The 26,025-nt window shown below is 46.8% G+C and overlaps 1 protein-coding gene across 1 annotated transcript in view; it reads left to right on the top strand.

The window, feature by feature from the left end:
• LOC139048066 (uncharacterized) overlaps positions 1 to 26,025 on the top strand; it is a 48,699-nt gene that overhangs the window by 13,157 nt on the left and 9,517 nt on the right. The window contains exons 4-7 of the mRNA XM_070522460.1: positions 2,575 to 2,747; positions 5,262 to 5,439; positions 8,440 to 8,589; positions 17,011 to 17,150. Coding sequence (XP_070378561.1) covers positions 2,575 to 2,747; positions 5,262 to 5,439; positions 8,440 to 8,589; positions 17,011 to 17,150 — 641 coding nt within the window. The remainder of the gene's footprint in view (positions 1 to 2,574; positions 2,748 to 5,261; positions 5,440 to 8,439; positions 8,590 to 17,010; positions 17,151 to 26,025) is intronic.

Genomic DNA, 26,025 nt, shown 5'->3' with positions numbered 1-26,025 from the left:
GACTGAAGATCCTCTGTACAATTTTCTGGAACGGGCAATCTTTCGAAGTCGCATCATGTGCACCCTTGCAGTTGGAGCACTTGAAGTCCACTGCACGACCAGTGTGAGATCTATGTGACTCCGAACTCCGTGAGCATATGCCTGGGTTCTTACAGACAGCACTCACGTGTCCAATCCCCTGGCAATGGCGACACTGTGGGGGGCGTGTGCACGAAAGGCCTTACAGTATGATGAAAATGGCCGACCTTCGCGTGCGATAGTAGGCAGTCACCTTCGAAGAGGAGATTCAGGCAAACTTTTTTGTAAATACAACTAGCTTGTATTATGGCAATGCTGTCTGTCGTTGTTTTGGCCAAGATAGGCAGATCACTGTCACACACTGAGGCATCGATGCTGTGAATCGCGCCTGCAGTGGTTGCCAAGCTCTGTGGAATGTGGAAGCGCACTTTGATGCCATGTATCTGCGTAATTTTTATCAAGGGACGCAAGGCGCGTCGGTTAGTAACGACGATGGCGAGGACATTCTTGCGATCATTAATTGTGACGTCTTTTATATTGCCAGGAGCGAGAGCTTCCAGATAAACAGAGATGGAACAGAGATGGCCTGCCTACTGAGTCAGTTGAAATTGTCAGTAGCCGTCTCGGAAACAAGGAGAATTGTATACTCCAGAGCTCTTGGCGTTGGAGTCACAGTCGACTTGATGCGGTGCACCCGCTGACATTTCATCTCTTCGCTTTCCGGCGTGTGTAGACCTTGAAGCCTTCATCGTCAGAAGTGGCGTCACTAGAGGGAGAGTACAGCTCGGTGTCGTCGGTGTCATCTTCGGTCCGGGAGCAGTTTCTCTTCGTTGGAGTAACTCCCGTAGACATTGGCAAGTCCGGAAGGTTGTCCACCGATTCCACTTCCCTAGGCGAAAAAGGGAGCGGCGTCTCACAGCAGAAACTGGGGAAAATCTATATTATTCTGAAAGACCATAACACTGATGTGTACAACGACAATTTCGTCGTCTTCTCTGCAGGAACTAAAGATTCTACTTAGCTGATGGTATAAATTGTTGGCAGGGACATTATAGTTATTACGTAGCGTTTTCCAATTTTTATTTGCGAAGAGAACGCCCATGAATCGCATAAAGGCGTCTAATACGTTGTGGTTAGAAGAAAAGTAACAGCAGTCGTTACGAGTGCTGTTGTTGTAGTTCGTAACCCAACATTTAGTGAAGGTTGCTAGACTTATGGACAATCGTTTAATAGGAAATTTCAGTCTGCGACTACATATGACTGGAACAGTTTATCTAATGGCATTTAAGTGCAACCTTAATTCTGTCGCAATTTAGTATAAAACTTGGTGTATGGAATTAACCTTAGATAATGTAAACCAATGCGCGTTTCACGTCAGAACATTTGTCCTCCGTCTTACCAACTTAAACAATATTTCACTAGAGACAGAATCTTCCTATAAGTATTCAGGTGTTCTCATATCTGCTGCTCTGACTAAGAAACCCCACATTCACTCGATAATCTGTAATGCTAACCGCATGTTAAGATTTCTTCAGCGAAACTTCTGTTAAGCACTTGTCCCTCTAAAAATGCTCATGCATAAGGCAATTGTTCGATCAAAATTAGAGTATGCAGCTGCAATCGGCGACCCTAAGAAAGCTAACCTATCTCAAGCCCTTGAACTTGCCCAGAATAACACACCTTATTTTATCCTTTCTAAGTGCAACCGCATATCCAGAGTAATCCTAATGAATTATAGCTTATCATTGCCATCGCTGTCATCACGCCAAAAGGCTTTACGTCTTTGTTTTTTCCACAAAATTTACAATCACATGTATTTGACAGACCATCTCATTTCAGCACTCACCTAATATTCGTCTCGGTTTTACCACAAAAATAAAGTCGGCTGCATCTGCTGCAGTACGAAGACTTTCTCTAATTCTTTCATGCCACGCACAACCATAGACTTGAACCACCTACTGGCTTCTATTGCATCTCTCACCGACAGTGCGCTTTTACTAAAATACTTGTTTGATTATTTTTCTTGCAATGCTAACGCCTGGTATATTTATTTTTCTTGTTACAATACGTATCGTATACATCTACAATAAAGATAAGCATCTGTTCGTGTGGTGCACATTCACTGGGCACCTTATATGATGTAGGCAACTGGCATATTGTTAACCGCTGGTGCTTATCTTCTTTTCCTGTGTTTTCCTTTTGCTTTACTAGGCGCTATTCTTGTTTAATGTCAGGCCATCTTTACTGTTTGCTATAATTGATGTCGCCACCTATTTTTCTGAATTTTCAGTTGCTTTTTCAATTGTAACCCCACTCTCCTCTTATAACCTTCGGCGATTGGGGGTCTATATAATAAATAAATAAATAAATAAATAAATAAATAAATAAATAAATAAATAAATAAATAAATAAATAAATAAATTTCTCGCGGGGCCTTTAGGCGGTAAATAAATGGAAAAGATGAATGTGGCTCTGTCATACCAAAGTCATGTGCCTGCTACCGTCAATTCTTGAATTGCTGAACACAACTTATGTTTTTTTCTCTCTTTTGAACAGGGCGCTAATCAATAAACTGTTGTTCTCCGTTCCCATCTCCTATGTGGATCATGTAAACGTATATCAAATGAACAACGTTGTACACCAGTGCGCGCAGCGGCCGCAAAACGCCAAGGACTCGTACTTCCCAAAGCTCCAAGAGCAAGGACATCAAGGAGCCGTTATGTTTCCAGGTAATGACAGTGACGATGAGGTGTTAGCCATGTGACTTCATGCAATAGAAAAAAATGATATATATTATACTTTGCTATGAAAAGAGCGAGAATACATATGTAGGACATTGACAGTACGATAAAAAGTTGACGGGACAGCTCACTTCCCATGGTGAGAAATTAGGGAGGCGCAGCGCTCGTGGCGTATGCGTACTCAAACATTGCATAACATCATCACGCACGGGCCTGAAGCCCCTTTGTGCTCTCGGGCAGCTAATTTGCCAATGTCGCCCCCCCCCCCCCCCCTGTGAAAACTGGTACACACGGATAAACTGGAAGACTTCTGTTGTTGAAGGTGTTGAAGGAAGTGCTTGTGTTGTGGTCATTCTTCGATTGCAACGTTACAAAAAACAAAAGGAAAGAAAAAGAGTTTTTAGAGCGGCAAGGCCGGCAAGCAATAATAAATATGACTAGAACTATTACTCAGTGGCGATGGAATTAGTAACATGGAGAAAGAACGTTATTTCTATGACCAAGGTGTGGTCATAGAATCGGCCGCTATATCTGGTGTTTTGGATTCCTGGATTCCCTATTGACAATTTGTTCAGCTACTAATATTCCAAAGAAAGAAGTCCAGCGAATACCGTCACTGAACAAGTTATTCGCGAAGGCGACCTACTGGTGGCAAAGACCCCTTTCGAAGGAAGAGCTTTATGAATTCGGCCGATTCCAACTACGCCCACTTTGCCAATTTTTCTGTTTTCAACATCAATTAGACTATTGAAATTATTAAATGTATATTCTTGTCAAGATATGGAGGCATGACACGATGGGAACGTAAGCCAAGGTGCAACACACCGGAACTATGCTTTTTTGTTTCCCTAGTGCAAAGGAATATTTTTCATATAGCATGCTGAATTGTTCGATGGTGTTTAAGTTGTGCTACCCTAAAAGCATGCAGTCGAGCACCGAAACAGAAGTGAGACAATGAAGACGAGTCACACAAAAGGCGCAACAATTAAATAACGGAACAAACTACATCTTTGTGCAGTGTACGTTACTCTAATCGGACTAGAAACGCGAAATTGCAAGTGTAATGGTGCTTCACAGCGACATATGGCACAGCAGAGCATAAACAAATATAGACGGTAGGACGGAGCAAGCATAACATTTTTTGATAATAAATGCAAATGTGCGTTAAGATTGCAGTCGAGTGGACGTAAATATATCGGTAAAGATAGAATGATCTTGAAAGACCGCCGCTCAAAAGAATCTGACCGAAACGCAAGCAAAACTTGAGCGCCGTAAAACTGTAGCCTTTTCGTTTAGGTGCTCATGGAAAGGAAAAAAAAAAATGTTACTTCCCGAGTCAAGCAGTGGGAAGTTATAAATTGCTATGCGAGAAAGAATGCATAATATTTGCTTCTCGAGGACGTACTGACACTCAAAAAACATACACGCAATACGCTGATCAGACAACACGTAATGGTATGAAGGTCATACTGTCGCAGAGCTCAAATATCAAACATAAATAAAAATATTCAAATAAGATGTTGCACTAGGCAGATAAATATGCCAAAAAAGTTGCGGCACCGCGGATGACGTCACTGGCGGAGAAGGCCTCAAGCAAGGTTCCAGGGCAAGATTCCCGACGCCAGTGGCGCCAGCCAGGAAAAATATTTGGCGCCTCGCCTAACATGACGCCGCTAACGCTTGCTGTGCGAAAAGTGACCGCAGCGTAGGCGTAGTCCAACAATCCCTCATTCGAAGAAATTTCGAGCAGCGCAATCACGCGGGTTGGATGAAACAAGCACACGTGATAACAGCAAACACCTGCAGTGCAAGAAGTAGCGGGTGCATAGGCGACAACGCAACCCAGCCAATGAGTCCACCATGGTCGTTGACTGATGTTGGGGTGTGCATTAAGCAAGGATGTGTAGGCTGCTGTCAATACCTCTTCTTGCTGAAGCCTGGCCAATTTGACGGTATATATTATGCGTTAAGTTGTTTTGCGGAAAAGAGAAGCATACGTCGTTTTTTCATGTATTCAAGCTTCTATAGGTCGCACATTTTTTCCTAATTCTGAAATTTAAAGTCATTGCATTATCTCTACTTAGACATTCTTCATTAAATGCAAGAACATTTGTAAGTGAACCAGAAAAAAACTGATCTCCTGCAATGAAAATGCATGGACTTGACGGTGTCAAGACGCTTTCACTGCGTTGGATGATTATTATCTGACTGTTGCTGTGTGTCTTCTTAGACTCTGCTAGATGACTACGTTCTGAGTGCTTTCAGTTCTATTCTATATAAAATGATCGCAACGGTTGCAGCAGCTGAAAATCTTTGCGCATAATTCACTATTTTCCCGCAAGATGGACAGGTGCGGAGCGCATGGGTTGGACCGGTATGACACGTCTTGTGACTCGTGAGGCAAGGTCACTAAATTAAAAGGCACAAAATATGCGGAATGTTCTGCTTGCGCGAAAAAGTTGTGCCGCACATTTGATAGCAGAGCTTTGCCGATTCTCACAGGGACATGCCTCGGCACAGGAACGAAATGGTGCGGCGCTGGAAACGTGGCGAGTAACTATGACGACCTGGGAACCGCCCGGGAGGAGGACATGTGCTGCCGCGAACACGATTTGGCCAAGGAGAGCATACCGGCCTTTGGGGCAAAGCGTGGAGTGAAGAACAGGTTGTTCTACACAATGTAAGTTCACTTGTCTGCAACGGATAGCGCCGGTCGCTGTGCAACCAATTTGCGAGCTGCGCAGTCGTAATCTGATGAACGTGATCATAAGCAAACATTTGCAAACAAAAAAAGAAATTCTGCACGTGCGCGATAAACGTATTTTCTAACGAAAGACGACATTTTGAGGGTGCGCCACTAACGAAAGACGACATTTTGAGGGTGCGCCAATTTCTAAAAAATGGAATGATATGTCACACGCCGTGGTGATGTAGTGGCTTTGGCGCTGCGGTGATAGGAGAGGGCGCAGGTTCAAAGACCGGCCGCGGCGGCCGCATTTAGACGGGCCGAAATGCAAGAACGCTCATGCACCTTGCATTGGGTGCATGTTCTAGAGACTCAGGTGGTCAAAACAAATGTCCACCACTAGAGCACGCCTCATATTAACATTGTAGTTTCACAATGCTATGCCCAGAATTTAATTTGGCTAATGACTCGTCTATGCGCTTGTTTTTTTTTTTTTGCTTAGTGACCGCGTAAGTGACTGACTAAGGGTGAAGAGCAGGCGTTCTATGGGTCGCCTTATTACCTCGTGAAACTCAAGTTGCTCAGCTCAACACAGCTGTACGATAGGCGATCAAATATCTGTGATAGGGATAGCGGAAATGTCCCTCGTTTTCCTACCATTTCGTGGTTCAGCAGCTGCACCGAAGAGAGCGCGCATGATATTCTGTAAGTGCAGTCTTAATAGGAGGGAAACTTGCGTGAGTGGGTAGTAATTCATGTTTCAAAAAGTAACAGCGCGAAACAGTCTAGGACACAGGCCAATAAGAACACGACACTGGCGCTCACTCGAAACTGAAGTTTACTTCGAAGAACGTCACATTTATAAACAGAGGCCGTCAGGGCAACAACTTTGCGACAGTACATGCGCTGTAATAGCTCTCCTGGTGACGTGTCGAACCACACGTGGAAAACACTAGTGTGTCATAACGTGGAAAAAAATCAGTTCGCCAATACATCAGCCAAAAACAAATAATGCTAATAGAAGACTTCTCTATCAATTTTAACGGCAATCTACCCTGATAGACTTTCTTGCAAATATCTCAACTAACTTTTACTAAATACGACAGACGGCTTAACAACACGCTTTCCCCTTCCCTATCAATATGGAAGGCTTCCATAAGCTCCCTTGTGGTTTCACCTTTATACCAGAACCAGCAAACAGTGTGTTTTTTTCGCTATAGGTTGGTACCGACACTCTCTCCAGTGCAAAGACAAGTGCAAAGCCACCGTATCTTTTAATGTTGGCAACCGCACATTTAACCTAATGTTCACACATCGGCCGGTCTGGCCCACATATACCTTCCCGCATGACGGTGGCATTCTGCACACAACGGATATCTGCATCAAACGTATATATTTTTTAACTTCGCGGAACCGAAACTGCATTCCTTGCCATGGCCCAATAATTTTTGTGCAAACTGGAACAAATCCCAGCAGTTTGTTGGAAGCGGACATGACCACACGTATCCCATACCATCTAGCCACTTCCTGCAAGCAATGCAAAAACTTGTGAAAATATGGCACTACCACTGGTTTTTCTTTTTTCACTGCGTACGGAATTTCTTGAATTTCGCTTTACCTTCTCAGTAGCCTTTACCCACTTAATCAGATTATGACTGGCCCTCAAGATTTCGCTTTCCGGGTAACCCGCGTTGTTTCCACCACGGTTGCTTCAGTGGCTATGTTGTTGGGTTGCTAAGCACGATTGAACCCCGGCCACAGTGGCAGCTTTTCGATGAGGGCTAAATGCGAAAACACCCGCTTACTTGGATCTAGCTGCACGTTATAGAACCCCAGGTGGTCCGAATTTCCGGAGTCCCCCAATGCGGCGCGCTTCGTAATGAGATCGTGCTTTCGGGACGTAAAACCCCCTTATTTAATTTACCCGCCTGCTGTTCTCTGAATCTGCCAAACTCTCCCACAAAAAAAACTTCCATGTCTTCTGTAGCACCGCGCGCAGCGCAGCGTAAGCAATACCGGTTTTTTATTATTTTAGAATACCCTGTGAAAAATTTTAACGCGTCTTTGCATAACGAGGCTGATATACCCAACACAAATAGTCCTCCCGAAACCTCACTATGATATCCAGGAATTGAAGTTCACCTTCGGCAGGCAACTCAAAGGTAAATTTTGAACGTTTACTACATTTCCTAAAAATCGTTAAAATATCTGCCACTTTATTAGTTAGGTTCTCTCTTTCCGTCATTATCTAGAAATCACCAACGTACCCAAACACATTAAAGGCCAAACTTCCAAACTACTGGTGATATAAATATCAACTCGACTAAGAAAAATATGGCTTAAGGCTGGGGCCACCTTTGATCCTATGCGAATTCCCGACTTCTGTAATAACGTGCTCCCTTTCCATTCAACAAACATTGATTGCAAATAAAACGACAAGGATTCTAAAGAAAACTATCCACAGATCGGCCGCAGTTACTAACCAACTTGGCTTCGTCATTATCATCAACCACACAAGACCTGGCACTCCTCATAAGTTCGTTATGCAGTAGCGAATAAAATATATCTTCAACGTCAAAACTAGACACTGAACATGGTCCGCAATTCTGTGTGTTGAGAAACTTAACGAGGCTGTCTGATCTGCTAACATAAAAAGATTCAACAGCGTTAAGAGCCTCAAGCAGTTTGGGCTGATGCCCCGAAATTACACATGGGGAAGTCCATCTTCCCAAAATTATGGCCCTGAATGGGAAATCCAGTTTATGAGTTTTAAATGAAACAATTAACAACACCGAAACAAATGGGGATGGAGCCAGGCGCCCCAATGACAAGAACACAGCGTTTCCAAGTGTAGCTAACATGCTACTTCAAGGCACACGTTCGTTATTTGTATTTGAAAATATTACTTGAAAAACCATGACCTCATGCAACATATGCTGTATGGAGAGAGCTCTAGCGACTGATATGTGCGTTTCTTGTTTTTGGCCCTTGCAGGACAAGTTGTGATGCCGATAAGAAGTTCTTCAACTGTCTCTTGAAGGCCCAAACCTTTACTTCTTTTTCCTTGGGCGTCGGCTACTTTGACATACTTAGAACAAAGTGCTACCAGTACGGTCATCCAACAAAATGCGTTGACAAGCAGATGTGAGTTTACCACAGCATTAAGTGTAATAGCTGCACTTTCTTAGTTGTTTCAACTTATGGGGGATGCTGTCTGTTGCCGATAACAGCAGTTGTCTATCAGCGACTATTGATCGCCAGCCATTCTTAACTTTTTGAATATTTTTATTCGCTTTGGTTGCCACGGGGCGTCACATCAATATGGAACTAAATATAACCATGCAGGTCCATTTCATAACAATACTGCAATAGTGAGTTATAAATTGTGATTTACATATTCCACTATTCATAGTCTTCAGCTTCATCACTGCTTAGTTCCACACCTTTAAGTACAATTCGCGAAAGTCAGTCAATTTTGTATGCATACATAATTTTTATGTAAATAAATCATTATTTACACTATCGCGAATTGTACATAATGATGTGAAACTGAGCAGTGATATAGCTCACTCCGGCTCTCTTGAATGGTTTTGGCAAGATTTTCACCTCTAATCTCCAAAACGTTGGTGCCAGCGCACGTCTAAGTGCAAGAGGATCATACCGTCACTGGACTTTCTCCGGTGTGTGGCCTCCTTCCCATATTTTCAATATTTTTGTGCTCGGACCACGCCACCGCCTTGCTGGCCCTAATGACAACTGGGCCTAGCCCGCCGTAGCACCGATCGGCGCCACCAAGTGCTGCTGCCGCAACAATTCTGAGATGTCAGTGAATATGCCGATGACAGTTGAATGGGAGGACCATCCCTCTTAAGAATTTTCGGTAGAATTTTGTGGAAGTCAGCAGTTTCGAAGATCATGTCCACCAAGGCGGAATCTGTCAACAGCCCCGGCGGCGCCATATGGGAGGACAGGCCTAACGCCGGCGCCTCACTCAGACTTCGGGAAAACGAACATAAACTCAAGACCAGGATCATCAGGGCGTCGCGGATGACTCCCATGCCCATGGAGCATTCCAACATTAACATACACGTCCCGGAGAGCTGAATATTGCCAAGACAGGACCCACCGTCATCGGTAAGGTAATTGTGGAAGCGGCGAGTCTTACCCCGACGCGAATGAGCTTGGGCATCATTTGTCCTAACATGCAGCAAACCATTATGGTGGCCAGCACGCCCAACCAAGAAAACTCTGCAAGATGTACGAGAATCAAATTCATCTAGCTGAAGGAGCGTTTGAAGTCAGTCCATACGAAGCCACCCCTCCCCCCCCCCCACCACTTGTAAAGGGGTAATCAGAAACACCGATTTCAAAGACTGTCCATCGTACCTGGAGCGCAACATCGTCACCGAGAGAAACCTGCCTGCCTCGGCGGTCAAGAGAACTAAGAACGCAGGCACGATCAGCATAGCTTCTGACGGACTCAAGGTCCAGAACTTGGTACAATGTGGCCCAGTCCTTTTGAGGTGCTTTCTTTATCACAAGGAAGTCGATATCTGCTATGCGTGCGGCAGACTCGGACATCGCGCCGATGTTTCCCCTACTCCCGAAGAGTCCATCCACACGGGATATGGGGCAGTGAACCAGGATGACCAACACCAGTATACACCAAAGTGTGGGTTGTGCGGGAGCCCACACCTTACGACGGATAAACGTGCAAGCAGAGATTCCAAATCCCTTACGTCGTCAGAAGGAGACGATTGGAGAGAGCGGTGGTGGAGGCTTCGAGAAACGGGGCTTTGTCCCCGCCACCTAGCAACGAGAGCAAAAATCAGTTTCAGTAGCCTCCACCGCAAGACGGTGGCACAACCCACCGCCCCGTCCCAAAGGGCACGCTCAGAACATCCATCCATCCATCCTTCTCGCTGCAGAAAAAGCTGCTGTAGTCGCTCTCGACCCAGAGGGCGCTGTTGTTCCAGAAATAATACCAGATCCCGGTCCAGGGGTGGCTCCGGATCCCGGCGCCGAGGCGATCAAGCCGGTTCGAGTCACCAGGATCCTCGAGGTCCTACTCCAGGGATCGCTGCCCGAGGCCCACCCTACCTGAGCCTACCGAGTTCGAGGAATGCTGGAAAAGGTAACGCGAGGCTCAACACAGAGCATGATAGGAGTAACGGCAGGCTAACACAATTTGCGCGCGAAAACGAGACGATAAAGAACACAATAGCTCGACTCATGGCAAAAATTGCCTAGATTGAGAAAGGCAGTCATAGGGGAACCCGTTATGCCTGACAAGCAGCTGGTCGCTCCCCAGCCAATGGAAGTCCCTATAGTTGAGCAGAGCGATACGGAGAGGCCTGATAAAAAGAGGACAATTGCTAAAGAGCAAGAAAGAGCTGCAGGTAGGACCAAATCAGATTTCGAGTTGCTCTCCGCTCTCAGTGACAGCATTAGGTAGAAAAATGAAAACTTTTCGCTCTTCCAAAGCAGCATGGCTTCCACAGAGGAGCGCACTAATCATTGGGTTAGTAAAATTGAAGCCGTCTTAGAAAACATGGTAGCACCTATGCTGGGATCTAAAGCTCCTACACTCCCTGCAACAGCATCGACTAGTCCCAGCGCGAGGGCGATCGGCCCTCTGATGGTTAGCACAGCGAAACAACAGCAATACGATGGCCACACAAACTCACTTAAAATGTGGCAATGTAATTGCAGGGGTTTCCTTCCTAAGAGGGCTTCCTTGCCACAATATATTCGCTCACACGCAGAGAAGCCACATGTTAGACTTATACAGGAAACATTAACCTCTAAAGTCACGCTGTCCGGCTACAGGCCCATAACGAAACACGAGAAAGGACGAGTCAGCGTACTGATTAGCAACAAGGTGACTCACATCAGCCATGATATCAAGATGACGGCAAGTAAAGTCTAATACATAATGATAGAAATTATTCCCAGCCCAGTGAACCGCGAAAGTATATTCATCCTAAATATCTACAGCAGTCCCAAAGACCTAAGACAACGCTTTAAAGCCCTAATCACCAAGGCCACGCAACTAGCAGCGACTCCCCTGTGATCATAGCGGATGACTTCAACGCCCCGTACCATACCTGGGGCAACCTATGTAACACTTACAAGGAAGTGGACCTCTGGCGCGAGGCTATAAACCTAAACTTGATCTTGGCACAGATCCGACATTCCCCAGCAGATGCGGGGCATGGTCGAGCCGTGACATGACACCGGATCTCACTTTTGTCAGGAGCATCCCAGCGGTCAAATGGACGAACGTCGGGGTAGAACGTCGGGGTACGCCTCCAGGTCACGCAGACGAGACAGCGTATCTTCCAGTACGCATACCGGAACAAGTTTCCAAAGTTAGGGAAGCGCGAACGGAGAGTGAGAACAAGTCTTGCCTCGAACAATGGGTGGCAACGGCTGGATGCGGCATCAAATCTGCCACCAAAGCGGAAAAGAAGGACAGTTGTCTGGCTCACCTGTCGGAGGGTAAGCAGTCCCTTCTCGCCAGGTGGAATGGAGAAAGCCTCAACCACAGGCTCAGAAAAAAGATCTCGGAAATCAACAGAATTATACAGGAACACTGCAGAGCCCTCTCTAAACAGCAATGGCGCGAGGTGTGCAACTCGATCAACGGGCACATGCGCAACGGGGGAACCAGGAACCACCTAAAGCATCTTCTCAGCGAGACGAACACTAAATCCGACCAGTGCAAGACCCTGGCGCGCACCTTACCCGCGCCAAGCGCGAATTTTTCGGCGAGGTAATTTTATCCAGACGCGTGAGAATCGGTAGCATCGGGCCTTGCACCACCTTCACCTGACTTCGAAGGATCCGGGAACGTTGAGCTCGATGTAGAATTTGGGATTCAGGAGATCAGGCAACCGCTACACGATTGACGCTAGCGAGAGGCGATTGAGGCTACCGAGGAATACCTCCAGCCCACGAGACCTTGGTGCTTACCGCACAAGTCGGAACTGCTACTATACCGTCCAAAGGGCAGAGGCCCCAAACCGATGGAATGGAAGGCACTCGCCGAATGCGATAACAAACGGCGCACAAGCGATAGAGGCTATATACCGAGAGTGGATGCCATTCGGTTTCTCGGCATGATGATCGAGTCGAGTGGCTCTAACAACCAGACAGTCCTGCAACTCACTAAGAAGATGAGCAATGCGATTAGACTAATAAGAAGAGTAGCCAACCGGCAGCAGAGCTTCGGAGAAGAACGTCGTGTGATTGGTACATGCGTTCGCATTGTGTCATTTCACTTACGTTGTGGCCATGCAAAACTGGCAAAAGTCAGAGCAGCATAAAATCAACGCATTAATCAGGATGGCAATCAAAAGAGTTCTCGGCCTCCCAATATACACACACACGGAACGCTTACTTCAACTCGGCATCCATAACACGCTAGAGGAAATCGCGGAAACGCAAGAGAGAGCTCAGTTCGGCAGGCTATATACCACACAACCTGCAAGACACATCCTACAGGAGCTGGGCGTTCCACTCACAATAGCCTAAACAAAGTTCTGCAGCATGCCTTGAGAGCAGAGGCACCGAATCACTTTCGTCCCACGAAACGCCCATCCGGAACGCAACGTGCGAACACGTCGGGTGCGCGCTAAGGTCCTAACAAAAAAGGTCCGTGAACGGGCTTCGGAGAACAGCTTTGTATACGCAGCGGGCTACACTGACAGATGGGCCTTCGCTGCGGTTATCGTAGACCATGAAAGTTAAGTGAGGAACTCAATATCAATCTTGACAAGAGCGCATAAATCTACAGTGACTCGAGATCAGTCGTTCGGGCATTTGCCACAGGAACCATATCCGAGCTGGCGCTGGAGAGAGATAAAAGAGATGAGAAAGGCAGGAAGGTTAACCGGAAGATAGATGTCCAGTTTGCTACCCTGCACTGCACGCGCGCGCGCGCACACACACACACACACACACACACACACACACACACACACACACACACACACACACACACACACACACACACACACACACACACACACACACACACACACACACACACACACACACACACACACACACACACACACACACACACAAGGAACGTTTGACCGGATAAAGCCCAGTAGCGCCTTCACCGCCTTCTGGTGTGAAGGTCGCATCAGCCGGCACTCAAAGATCGTCTGCTCAGAAAGCGGCCCGTCATCGAGACGTGCTAATGCCGTCACGAGCGACTGTCTCTGGAAGCTGTAGCGTGAACAAAGGCAGGGAATATGTTCCATTGTTTCCGCGCTGCCGCAACTATCACAGGCAGCACTGTCAGTCATTACGACGCGGCAAGCAAATGCATTCAGGAAAGGTACTCCTAGCCATGGTCGGGAGAGAACAGTTGTCTCGATTCGGTATAGTCCAGATGGAATGCGTAGTCGGAGGGATGAACTAGGAAGCAAGGAGATCCAGTCACACTCAGTCATTTGGTTTCCACCCCACATGGGACAAATTGATGGTGTCCCACCCAACCTCAATGAATCGGCACACAATGCTGCGCGAGGGATCATCGAGTGCGTAGCTACCAGGCAGCGTGACGTTGGGGGTACAGACAATCGGGACTCTCCTCCTTCGTACAAGGAACTTCTTATCAATTTAACTTGGCTCGTAGGGCATACCCCCTCGCACACTGTAAACTCAATAGACCTCAGGCTTTAACAGTGGGGCTTCTACAGATGGGGGCATACCCAATCCTCCTACTTCTTCAAAGGATTCGCCCCGAAATTTAGACAGCAAATGCGTGCGCACTATGCATTTACTTAACGTACTTAGATCGCATGCTCTGGCAGTGCCCCACGTTACGCTGCGATGAAAGCAACACTACATGCTGGGATTTCTTCAACTATGAGGCCTTTCTTTCGTGGAATCCGTATGGGTTTCCTTTGTAGCAATTGCTACGAACGGGTGGATGTCTGATTTTCCCTTTATTCATTGCTTCTCCCCACCTTGCGGGTTTCCGCAGAACTACTGCGTCAAACTCTTGCCTTTGCTTTGTGTTGTCGACAAAATCGACTTCGCCCTGCCATCTGCTAGCCGCCTGGTTAGCTCAGATGGTAGAGCGGCTGCCCCGGAAAGGCGGTGGTCCCGGGTTCGAGTCCCGGACCAGAACGAATTTTTCTTCAACTATGAGGCCTTTCTTTCGTGGAATCCGTATGGGTTTCCTTTGTAGCAACTGCTACGAACGGGTGGATGTCTGATTTTCCCTTTATTCAATGCTGGGATCCAGTTCTACACAGCCCCAATTTCGAAGAATAGTCGCAGAGGCTTGGCCTCTGTCCCGACGTGGTAGCGGCCCACTGCGCGCGCGCCCTAGATGACCACAATAAAGTTCATCCATCCATCCATCCTTCCATCCATCCATATAATTTTTATGGCCTTGATGACACGCAGTAACAACGTTGGCTACATTTAACCACTACACGTTTTTCAGACGTATCACCGTTATCACCATCAGCATCATTGTCAGCTTATTTTGCGGTCCACTGCAGGACGAAGGCACCTGCCTGCGATCGACAATTACCCCTGCCTTGCGCTGATTCCAACTTGCGCCTGAAAACTTCAAAATTTATTCGCGCATCCAATTTTCTGCACACCATTCTGTAACCCTGATGTTCCACCGGTTCTCTACCCTATGCACTGAAATGCCTGACGAGCTCCATATTTTTTCTCTTAATTTCAATTAGAATATTGGCTATCCGCGTTTGCTCTCTGATCCCCACCGCTCTCTTTCTGTCACTAGATGTTACGCTTAACATTATTCGTCCATCGCTTTTTGCGCGTCCTTTAACTTGTTCTCGAGCTCCTTTGTTAACCTCAAATTTACTGCCCCATATTTTAGCACCGGCAGGATGCAGTCGCTGAGCACTTTCCTTTGCAATGGCAGTGGTAAGCTCCATGTCAGGATTTGGTAGTGCCTGTAGAATGCATTCCAATCCATTTTTGTTCTTCTGTAAATTTTCTTGACATTACCAGGGTCGCCTGTGAGGAATTGACCTAGAGAAACCTACTCCTGTGCAGACTCCCGATGCTAGCTGGCTATCCTGAATTCCTGTTGCTTTACCAGGCTACTGACCATTTTGTTTGTCTTCTGCATATTAACCGTCAACCTCACGTTCGCACTTTCTTGGTTAAAGTCGTAAATAATTTGTTGTAGTTCAACCCCAGGGCTGGTGAATAGGGCAATGTCATCTGCAAACCTATCTGTGCTGAGATATTTGCTGTTGATCTTCACTCCTAAGCCTTCCCAGTCTAATGACTTGAATACTTCTTTTAACCGTGCAGTTAAAAGAATTGGAGGGATTGTGTGTCCATTCTACTTTCACTTTTCTTGTGATGAGCCAAGGTAGCTGTGGAATTTTTGCTTATGAAAGCCATATAGAGAGATTCATTGCACTCCGCAGATTTTTCGATTACCGAAATAAACACATGAAAATGATTCATTGCAGAATACCCCTTTTCAAAGCCAGCATGTTCCCTTGGTTGATAGACGTCATGCGTAAATCTTTTTCATAATAATACATCCCCAGATTATAATTAGCTGTTGTTTTTTTTTGTCCTGTGGTGGTTGTATAATTACAGCAACTACACCGAACTTTTATTGTCTTCTGAATGTCTCACAACAATCAATCCCAATTTCACAATGACAAAGATATAAAAAGCTCTGCATAATACTATTTTTATAACGTTAGCGTCGCCGCAATGCAACAGTGTTATGCCCCTAAGCATACGTTATTTATTGTGGCGGAGCATCAAAAGAGTTAAAGGGGCCATTGGCACGAGATATAGCGTGTCTTCATTAATTATACACGCACACACCCATCGTTTCCTAACAGAGTACGAGAACAGAGACGCACAACAAGTGTACAAACAGGACTTCAGAGCTATTTCGTACATGACTCTGGCAATTTGAGCCCTTGCTTCGGCCACCTTGCAATCCGCATATATGAAACAGTAGCGGAGCCTAGTACGCATTCCTTAATTGTAGATGCATGAACAATCCGGTCACTGTGCGAGAACCGATACGTCTGATAATGGTCTTGGAATCCGTTCAAAGTTGTTTGTGACGTTGCTCTGGCAATTAATCCCGTTGTTTTGGCGGGACATGTGCAACGCTTGCTCTGTGAAAGTAATGTTTAATTTACAAGCCGATTATTATGCGGCTCATGTTTTCTGAAGTGTACAATTATGTGAACAACAAAAGATACGTGCTTTCGTGGCTTCCTGTCCGACTTCGTTGCTCGTACACAAGACGTTTATTTAGGCGTCACCACTGCCATTTGTTTTAACAAATAATTTCGGCTTATTTCACGGATTTATTAGGTTAAGGACTCCGTTTAATTTTAATATTAACTGTTGCACGAAACAATTTTGTTTGTCCGTACATGTTTACTGATCATTTCTTCGTCAAAACTTAAGCTTTTGTCTTGAATCGATTTAAAATTAAGGGCACGTGCTATATTTCATGCGACATTGTTATTGTGCCGAGGTACAACACGGTTCCATTAAGTGCTATGACCCATTTTGCAGAACGGACAAACCAAAGTCGAAGTTGGTGTGTAAAAAATTTAAGACAGACATATGGAAGGCAAGGAAATGGCGTGTGTACGACCCTCCCAATTTTTTCAAGGCCTACGTTATGGCGAAGACTGGTAACGAGAACGGAATAGGTATGTGGACTTCCGCAACGGAAAGAAAGTGAACTAAGGCTTTTGTTAGAGAAAAGGAGGCCACGGCAGCACTACACCGCACGTTTGCGAAAGTATATTGAGTGCTGTACACTTCCGACAGAATTTTACCAGACGAAATAAAGAAAGTAATGTGTCTTACTAACGAATGTGGCATACATCTTCCTACTTCACGTATATTCAATTTCACATACTTTACATACCTGTCAGCTTGGCATTCATTGATCAATTTAACATTGGCCACGAAGCTTTTTCTCCATTAGATTCATTTCTTTTGTTGCTCTCGCACCCGCGTTTCGGAGAAACAAGCGTATCTCTGCCACGATCGCCATCTGGTGGCGTGGCGCACGCGGTGACCACTGCTATTACGTCTGAGCAGCGGACAACAAAGCCGTGATGAACGAACACTGGTGGTAAACATCTGAGAGGAATTAATTGTGCGCTGTTTCGCGTGTTTTTTCCGACAGTTTTCGCAATTCCTTGCAGAACTTGGCTCCCACCTATATGCGCAGGACATTCTTTTACACAGAGGGGCAAAATTGAACCTCAGTGATAACCTTCTTCCTTGGATACAACAAAGGTATCCTGTCATACATAATTTAGGAATGTGCACGTTTTGCGATCTTATTTAAATAGTAGGCTTTTCGAGAAATATACCAGGCGACTTGTTTTTCTAGATTGTAGAAAATATATAAGAATGGCTTACGGCAGTTCACATGCTTCCAGTCCCTGAGCTCCATTACTCAAAAACGCGCACAAAAGATGGACGGAAAATCAAAGCCCGTCATGGAATAATTACAAAAATTTCAAGAAATCCGTTTTAAACGAAACTGTAAGACCCATACTGCAAATTACAAGCTGTATCCTATTTGTTCGCAAGTTGTAACCACATGGAAGAAATCTTTAGCGTGAAACTAGTTTCGATTTACTCATTCCCAAAGCGCGTGACGAAATACAAGGCCATTCCAGTTACTTCTGTGCTTCAATGCATAACACCGTTTTTCGCTAAAGAATAAGTAGAACGGGAGCACATTTTACCACCAGTTTTATGACGCACATATCAAAACCCATGCCATCCTTAGAGTTCACTCCAAGTGAGTTGCGTTGAGTGCCGCAAAGTAGTTATTAAAAACCTGATTTCTTAATTTTTTCCTAACTGCGCAATTATGTATCTCAATTTCTCGTGTGCGCAATATCCACCGCATTGATCGACCTCAGCAACAATTATGCTATGTGCCAGATGCGATTTCTGTATTTTAATTTATTTATACAACTGCCGGGCATGCTGGAATGCAAAGGGGCAAAGAAAATCTAAGAAAAATATTCCAGAAAGAAATAGTATTACCCACGTTTCGAACATTCAGAATCAGCTTAATTACCTAGGCCTGCAGTACATGCATATCACATTTCTCACATAATTTCATTTCATTCTATTACTTTAAAGACCGCGTTCAGAGTATTACATAAGGTGCGCTTGACATGTATACAAATGGAGAGGCAGCTGTTATGGTGAAATACAAGATTGAATAGTTTCCATAAATTCTGAAAGACATGTGATGGCAGCAGCATAGCGGGTTAGGTCATTAACAAACTACGTGCTTCATTCACCTTTTTTTAAAATTTCTTATGGATGTTGAGGGACTGGAATGATGACATTACTTCGGCCTAATCGTTTTTTCGATCGTGACCAGCCTGGGGATGGTGAAAACTGGTCAGTTAGCGTTGAGTAGAGCTTGAACGCAGTATGTCGGCGATTACTTGAGAAGGTAACATGGTCACGTAGTAACACAGTCAGCGAGAAATTGTCTCACGGTGCCGCGAAGCACTCTAACGTCACGTAAAAAGAAGTGCATGCATAGTAACAAAATGTTAGTGTGGCTTTCGGAAAGGGCTCTCCACCGAGCTGGCGCTCCTGACACAAACAGAATTTCTTCTAGACGATGTTGAACGTAAATTACTAGCACTCGGGATACCCATGAATTTTTCAAAGGCATTCGATCGGACAAATCATGAGTACTTGTTGATGAAATTTGAGATATATGGATTCAGGGGTGTCTTTTTAGCTTTAATCAATAGGTATACGAAATTTCGCAGTCACAGGGCTCTAATAAATAGTGAAGCTTCGAACGATCTCGCAGCCGCATCAAGTGCACATCAAGGAAGTATTATAGGGCCCTTTTATTTAACCTGTATTCAAATGAGATGTTAAACATTTTCCAAAGAACTAGGTTTATAATCTGTGGGGACGACACCAGCTTATCCTTCAACTCGACAGTCGCAGAAGATTTAGTGCACTATGCGAACATTGCGTTCAGCAAATAAATGCATGAAGCAAATCAATTTTTGCGTGCGCATGGGCCAACCACCAATCTGTGCGGAAGGATCTTTGGGAGAGGACGTCGAGCACAGCACGTAGGCGTCGCTAACTATAGAGCAGGGTCGTCAGTATAAGTGTGGTCTCAATTTCGCAACCACCCAAACGACGTCAGAATAGTCGGGCCCTGTATCTGGGCCGTCCAGCAGGTCCTCGGGGCGCTCGAAAGGCAGAGAGCCTGCGAGCCGGCAACGGCGAGTGGAGACCCGCGCCGAGTAACGGCGACATCGTAGATGACGTAGGCCCTTGTGGGGGCGCGCGAGCGCCCAACTGCGAAAATAAAGTTAGCTCCAATCGAATCGAATCGGGCCCTGTAAAGAAATCATTGCGCTCAGTGGCAGATAGGAGCTAGCTAGCCTACACATTGTCATGGCCGCGTTGGCGTTGGGCTACTACTGCACAGGCTACATTCCCACTTGCCTCGGTATAGACCTCGGTAGGAGCAGCCCGGTCAAAGTGGGCATGGATCGGAGAAGTAATGAGCAGTCTGATGAAGTGCGAGAAACGCGAACCCGTTGCGGGCCCAATGAAAAAAGAACGTCTTGCCTCAAAAGCTCAGTAAGTGAGCTCAGTATGTCCAAAACATTCTTCACGAAGCAGTCGAAGTATAAGCATAGCCCTAGAAAGCTTCGAACATGCTCTGCACATCGGCTAACAGGGAAGGTCATAACTGCGAAGATTTTTCCAGTGTCTGGTGATTGAAGCGTTGTGATTTGGAGGCGGCCAAAGTGATATTTGGACGAGTTCAGCTGCAATCCCAGGTGAAGAAAAACGCGGAAAACGATTCGGAGGGTCTCTATATGAGTTTTTAAGTTTGAGGGAGAACGAGGACATTGTCGAAAGTAACATAAACAAGTTGGCCATTTAAAGACTCTGAGCCAAGAGTGCGCTTAAAAGTGTGCGGATGTTAGGAATTCCGAATGACATTACCCTAAAGTGGATAATGCCATCAGATGTTAGAAATTCCTTATTTTCATGGCCCACGTCGTCCACGGCAATCGCCAGTACCGGGAGCAACAGTCGATGGCGGGAAAATAGCGGGTAACATACAAGCAATCAGGAGGATCGTCAATGTCGAGCAGAGGGTAGACATTCTCTTTTTTATAATTCTGTTAAGGTGGCGAAAATCCATGCTGAATCGGCAGGCGCCGTCTTTATTTCAGACTATCAGGACAAGTGATTCCCAGGGACTGCAAGATGGATCGATGAGGTTCTTGGCGACTGTGTTGTCAAGTTAACGTTGAATAATTTGTCATTCACCGGTGGGCGCCCAATATGGGCGACATTGAAATGAAAACACACCACCAGTATTTATGCGCTGAGTCCTACGAGTACCTTGGCCCAAGACACGGCCGCTGCTGTCGAAAATGTGAATATAAGAAAGCAGAACGTGGTGGTCATATTCAGTCTACTGAGGTGTTAAGTCAGAAGCGATGAGGTATTTAAAGGGGCTGTGAGGGCAAGACGCGGTCTGCTGATGAGTGAAGCAATCGAGGCGAGTGGCCACCAGGAAAACTTCTATTTTATGCTCATTGAAAGCACAAAGCAAATGGAGTTCAATCCCATGTGGCAGCATTTACGGCGTCAAGCTGAAATCAACAAAAAGAAGGAAAGTCCAGTTCACCGCTACAGATGGAACTCTATGCGGTGATACTCATGCGGTGATAAACAATTGTGATACCATGAGTGAGCAATGTGTCAGTGACGGGCATCAAAGCATAGTCAGCATCAGGAACTAAAGGCGTCGACATGATATCGACGTAAGTCAGCCTTTGCGGTGGCAAGCGGGCGTGCTCAGCGGATCATAGGGGGCTCGGAAGTAGTCAAGCGGGGCCCCAAAGACAGAGATCAAGACGGTGGTTTCTGCCCGAACAGTAGAACCTCGACCAAGCGGTACGCATTCTAACGACAGCGGCTGTCCCGCCATCGGCGGTGCAGATGACCTCGTAGGGGGGCACGCAATCTTGGAGTCGAAGACTCCAGCGCGCAAGCCGACCAGCTGGATCCTTTAAATTAGTCAGCCAGCAAAGTGGATGTTGATCAGTGACAACGGTGAAACATCCACCATACAAATGTGGCCGTAATTTCAGGGTGGCCTTCACCAATGCGAGACACTCTTTTTCTGTACTGGAGCAGGTAGGCTCCATTCTTGATAGCATCCAGCTGGCGTAAGCAATCACTCGTTCGGTGCCGTCCTGCCGCTGTGCAAGCACTGGGCCAAGGCTGACATTACTAGCTTCGGTATGAAGAATCGTAGGGGCGTCTTCATGAAAGTGTGCGAGCACGGGAGGCGTCTGCAGCCGTTCCCGCATGTCGTGAACCGCCCGTTGCTGGTCCTCACCCCACACGAAGGTGACTTCTTCTCGGGTGAGATGTGTTAATGGCCATGCGATGCGCGAAAATTCCGCAATAAACCGTCGATAGTAGGCGCCAACGCCTAGAAAACGTCGCACAGCCTTTTTACCTGATGGCGTTGGGAAATTAGCAACGGCAGAGATTTTATCGGGATCAAATCGGAGACCTTCCCGACTAACAAAGTGACCGAGAAATTGAAGTTCTTCAAAACCAAAATAGCACTTTTCAGAATTCAAATTTAGGCCAGCTGAGCGTATTGCTTCAAAGACCATCTTTAGCCTCTTTAAGTGTTCCTCAAACGTGACGGAGAAAATAATCACGTCGTCGAGGTACAGCAGACAGGGTTGCCATTTGAGGCCTGAGAGTACCGTGTCGATTAGTCGAGGCGTTGCTGGCGTAGAACACAAACCGAAGGGAAGCACCTGAAATGCTTAAAGGCCGTTGGGCATGACAAAAGCTGTCTTCTCGTGGTCTCTTTCATCAACTTCTATTTGCCAGTAGCCGCTTTTCAACTCCATCGACTAAAAGTAATGGGCGTTGCGTAGCCCGTCCAGTGAATCATCGATACGCGGTTGCGGATAAACGTCTTTCTTTGTGATCTGGTACAGTTTTCGATAGTCGACGCAGACGCGCAGGCTACCGTCCTTCTTTTTCACCAATACGACAGGCGATGCCCAAGAACGCTTAGATGGCCGAACAACACCGTCCTCAAGCATCGTCTTCACTTGTGTTTGTATTGTCTCGCGCTCTTTCGGTGCTACACGATAATCATTCCGCCGAATTGGTGTGGCATCGGCTTCGGTGACAATACGGTGCTTAGTGAGCGGCGTCTGGCTAACTCGTGACGTGGATGAGAAGTAGCTCTTAAACTCACCGATGAGCGCAAGAAGGCTGTTGCGTTCAACGGGCGATAAGGTCGGACTAATATCAACGACAGGGGCAGGCACAACCACTGTGGACGTCACGTGCTCCACTGAGAGGCAGTCCTGTATTGAGGTAAATTCGTCGAAGTAAGCAACAGCCATGCCTTTAGCAATGTGTCAACGTTCCCGGTTAAAATTCATCAGTAGGAGTTCAGCATGTTCGTCGTGTACGTTAATTACAGCCCTGGCAACGGAAGCCCCTTGACTGAGTACCAATGCGTCGATGTGTTCAGCGACACCAGGGGCGCTATAACGTAAGACTATTCCAAACTTTTCTATTCCAAGTCTGCTATCAGCTTTCACAATTCGTCAAAAACTTTTTTCGACCACCCCCACTACACCTGTCTGTCACGCGACGTCACGAAAACCGCGATACCTCCCCATCTGATATGATGTGTACACACTGATTATGCATGATTTGAGAGAAAAAAGAAAAACAGTTATTTCTGATTCGACCCCTTTCCGCCATTAGCCCTCGGCTATTGGTAAAAAGTTTTCAGGCTGCACCCACTTCACCTGCCTGTCACGCGACGTCACAAAACCGCAAGAACTCACCATGTCTTAGCGACGTGTACGCAATAAAGATGCATTAATATGCCGAACAAAACTGAATTTTCTTCGGAATAGCCGCAGGCTGTCCCGTTCCGAAAGGAATAGAAGATGGCTGCCGCCGATCGCTCAGACGCTGTCTACTCGCACCTGCCGGAGAGCATGGGTGTATTTGCGTATAATAAAACTTCTTGCGTGGCCGTGTAACGTTTTCGAGCACTTTCGGCTCGTTTACCCCCTCATTCTGCTAACTCTTCTATGCTGAGCGTCCGTTTTAGCCTCATTCTTGAGCTTCCATTGCATGCCGCCGCGATTTTCCACCAGACACCGCAAGCTAAGTAAGGGAAAGCCGACCAATCGTAGACGCCGGCACCACCCTCTTCATCCGGTAATCGACTTTCAGTGCAGTGGATCGGCCCCATCGAATCTCTCTCCACTTGAGCGTTCTCCTCGCCTCAATTAGATACGACAAGCCGCTCAGTGTAGGCAATGTTATTCGTTTTTCAAGCAAACAAAAGTGACCTCCTATGAACGAGGAGAGCGTTTGATTAGTCTGTTCAGACAACCCTGCGGGTTACCCCCCGGTGCTTGCGTTGGTGGTTACGCAAATTTGACGTCAGGAGATTGGAATAGAAACATGTTGGAATAGTTTTGCGTTATAAGGCCCCAGTCCCGGTGTTAAAGTTGTCGCAGATTACAGGTTCGAGGGAACAGCTTCAAGGCGGAAGCATGATGTCGTCGTCGGCGATACGTAAGCGGGGTTGCTGGTGTTCCGCGGTGTCGACGTCGTCTGAGCGCGTAGAAAATGTGACGACGAGGTCACGGACATTAATCACTGCATCATACTCTCTTAAGAAAACCATCCCCAATATAAGTTTCTTACAACACTCAAAGAGCATGACGAGGGTGGTGACGAAGGTTGCACCGGCGATTACTATTCTGGCTGTGCATTTTCCAATCGGCGTCATCAACTGGCCGCCGGCAGTTCTGATGTAGGGCCCGGTCCATAGCGTCTTCCCTTTTCCTAGCCTATCGGCCAGCGTGTGACTTATTATGGAAAAATGCGAACCAGTATCGTCGACGAGAGCGGCCACTTGGTGGCCGTCAATGCAAACGACAAGATCGGCGCTGACGACGTCGGTTATATAGGGTATGGGTGGAGTCGTCGTAGTTTTAGCGTCGTTGATCGTCGGTGAGGAAGGCTCTTGGAAAGCTAGCAGGTTTGAAACCTCACCACCCGAGGTCGCTGCCTCTAGTTTGCCCGGCGCGGTCTAAGGGACCTGCCCCTAGAGGCATTAGAAAAATCGCTACGGGTTGGTGGGGTGTAACGAGCCGGAGAAGGTGAACGCGATCGAAACGTCATTGAACCTTCCGGCCTAAAGTTCATAGAATTTCCGTCGAAGGTACGTGCAGCATCAAACACAAGGTAATTAGAGTTGGGAAATCTTGGATACCCAGCCGCGCGGTAGTGGCATGCGCGGCAAACATGTCCTGATTCGCCGCAATGAAAGCATAGCGGCCGGCGGTCAGCGGTGCGAACACAAATCGGTCTTTCGAAGCGGGCAGGCGACAGGGTATTCACCGTAAGGACGAGATGCAGCGATCGGCTGGCGGCGATACGGCATAGCTGGCGGTGGCTGTGATTGTCGAAAATAGGGCGTCGGGGGTGGCGATGATGGCTGCATCGCAGTGGTTGACGGTGTCAGCAGCATCGAAGTGGCGGGAGGTGGACGACGGACAGCTTCCGTGCAGGTTAATTGTCACGCCACTGCCTGCCAGTCGGGCGACGAAAAGGCCTGTCGAACTTCCTCCCGAACGACATTAGCGACAGAAGCCACCGCTGGTGCCACGGGAGAAATCCCGAGATGCAGGATCTCCTCTCGCACAATTTCTCGGATGACTTCACGCAGAGACGCACCGCAGCTCTCAGGTAGAATTGAAGCATTCACCGATGAGTTCTGCTGATCATATTGGTGGTACCGTTGCTGTAGTGCCCGTTCTATAGCGGTAGCCCCCTTGATAAGTTCGGCCACGGTCGTCAGTGGGTTACTCATGAGTCCGGCAAACAGTTCCTCCTTCACTCCGCGCTAGAGATAGCGCAACTTATTTTCTTCGGTCATCTCAAAGTCTGCTCTTCGGAAAAAGCGGGCCATATCTTCTGCAAATATGGCAACGCTCTCGTTTGGTGTTGGAATACGGGATTCGAGATGACGCTGCGCGTTGTCTCTTCTGTTGCTACTAGTGAATGTGTCTAGCTGCTGGGTGCGGAAGGCATCCCATGTGGTCAAACTCCTCTACCGGTTCACCAACCACATCCGCGCACTGTCTTGAAGCGCAAAATAGACATTAGCCAGCTTTTGCTGGGAGCCCCAGTCTTTATAAATGGCGACCAGCAAATTGGTCCAGCCGATCGTGGACATCTTCTAAAGCGTCACAATAGAAACTTTCTGGGATCTTAGGATTCTGCAGCGTCACCTGCGATGGAGTTGCAGTGGCCATGGCGCAAGTCTGTAGACGCGTGCCTGCAGGGTCCTGCAAAGGGTTGAACTCGGGCGTCAGGCCTAGCAGGCGGCGACTGTACCGGTGAACATGAGTTTAGAGGTACGAAGGTGATTCCGCGTTCGATGCATGGCTCCGCGAAGGGGTGCCGAGCATG

The sequence above is a fragment of the Dermacentor albipictus genome, chromosome 7 (assembly GCF_038994185.2).
Source record: "Dermacentor albipictus isolate Rhodes 1998 colony chromosome 7, USDA_Dalb.pri_finalv2, whole genome shotgun sequence".
Classification (NCBI taxonomy): domain Eukaryota; kingdom Metazoa; phylum Arthropoda; class Arachnida; order Ixodida; family Ixodidae; genus Dermacentor; species Dermacentor albipictus.
Note: the sequence above shows the minus strand (reverse complement) of the source record. Positions and strands in the feature narration are given on the sequence as shown.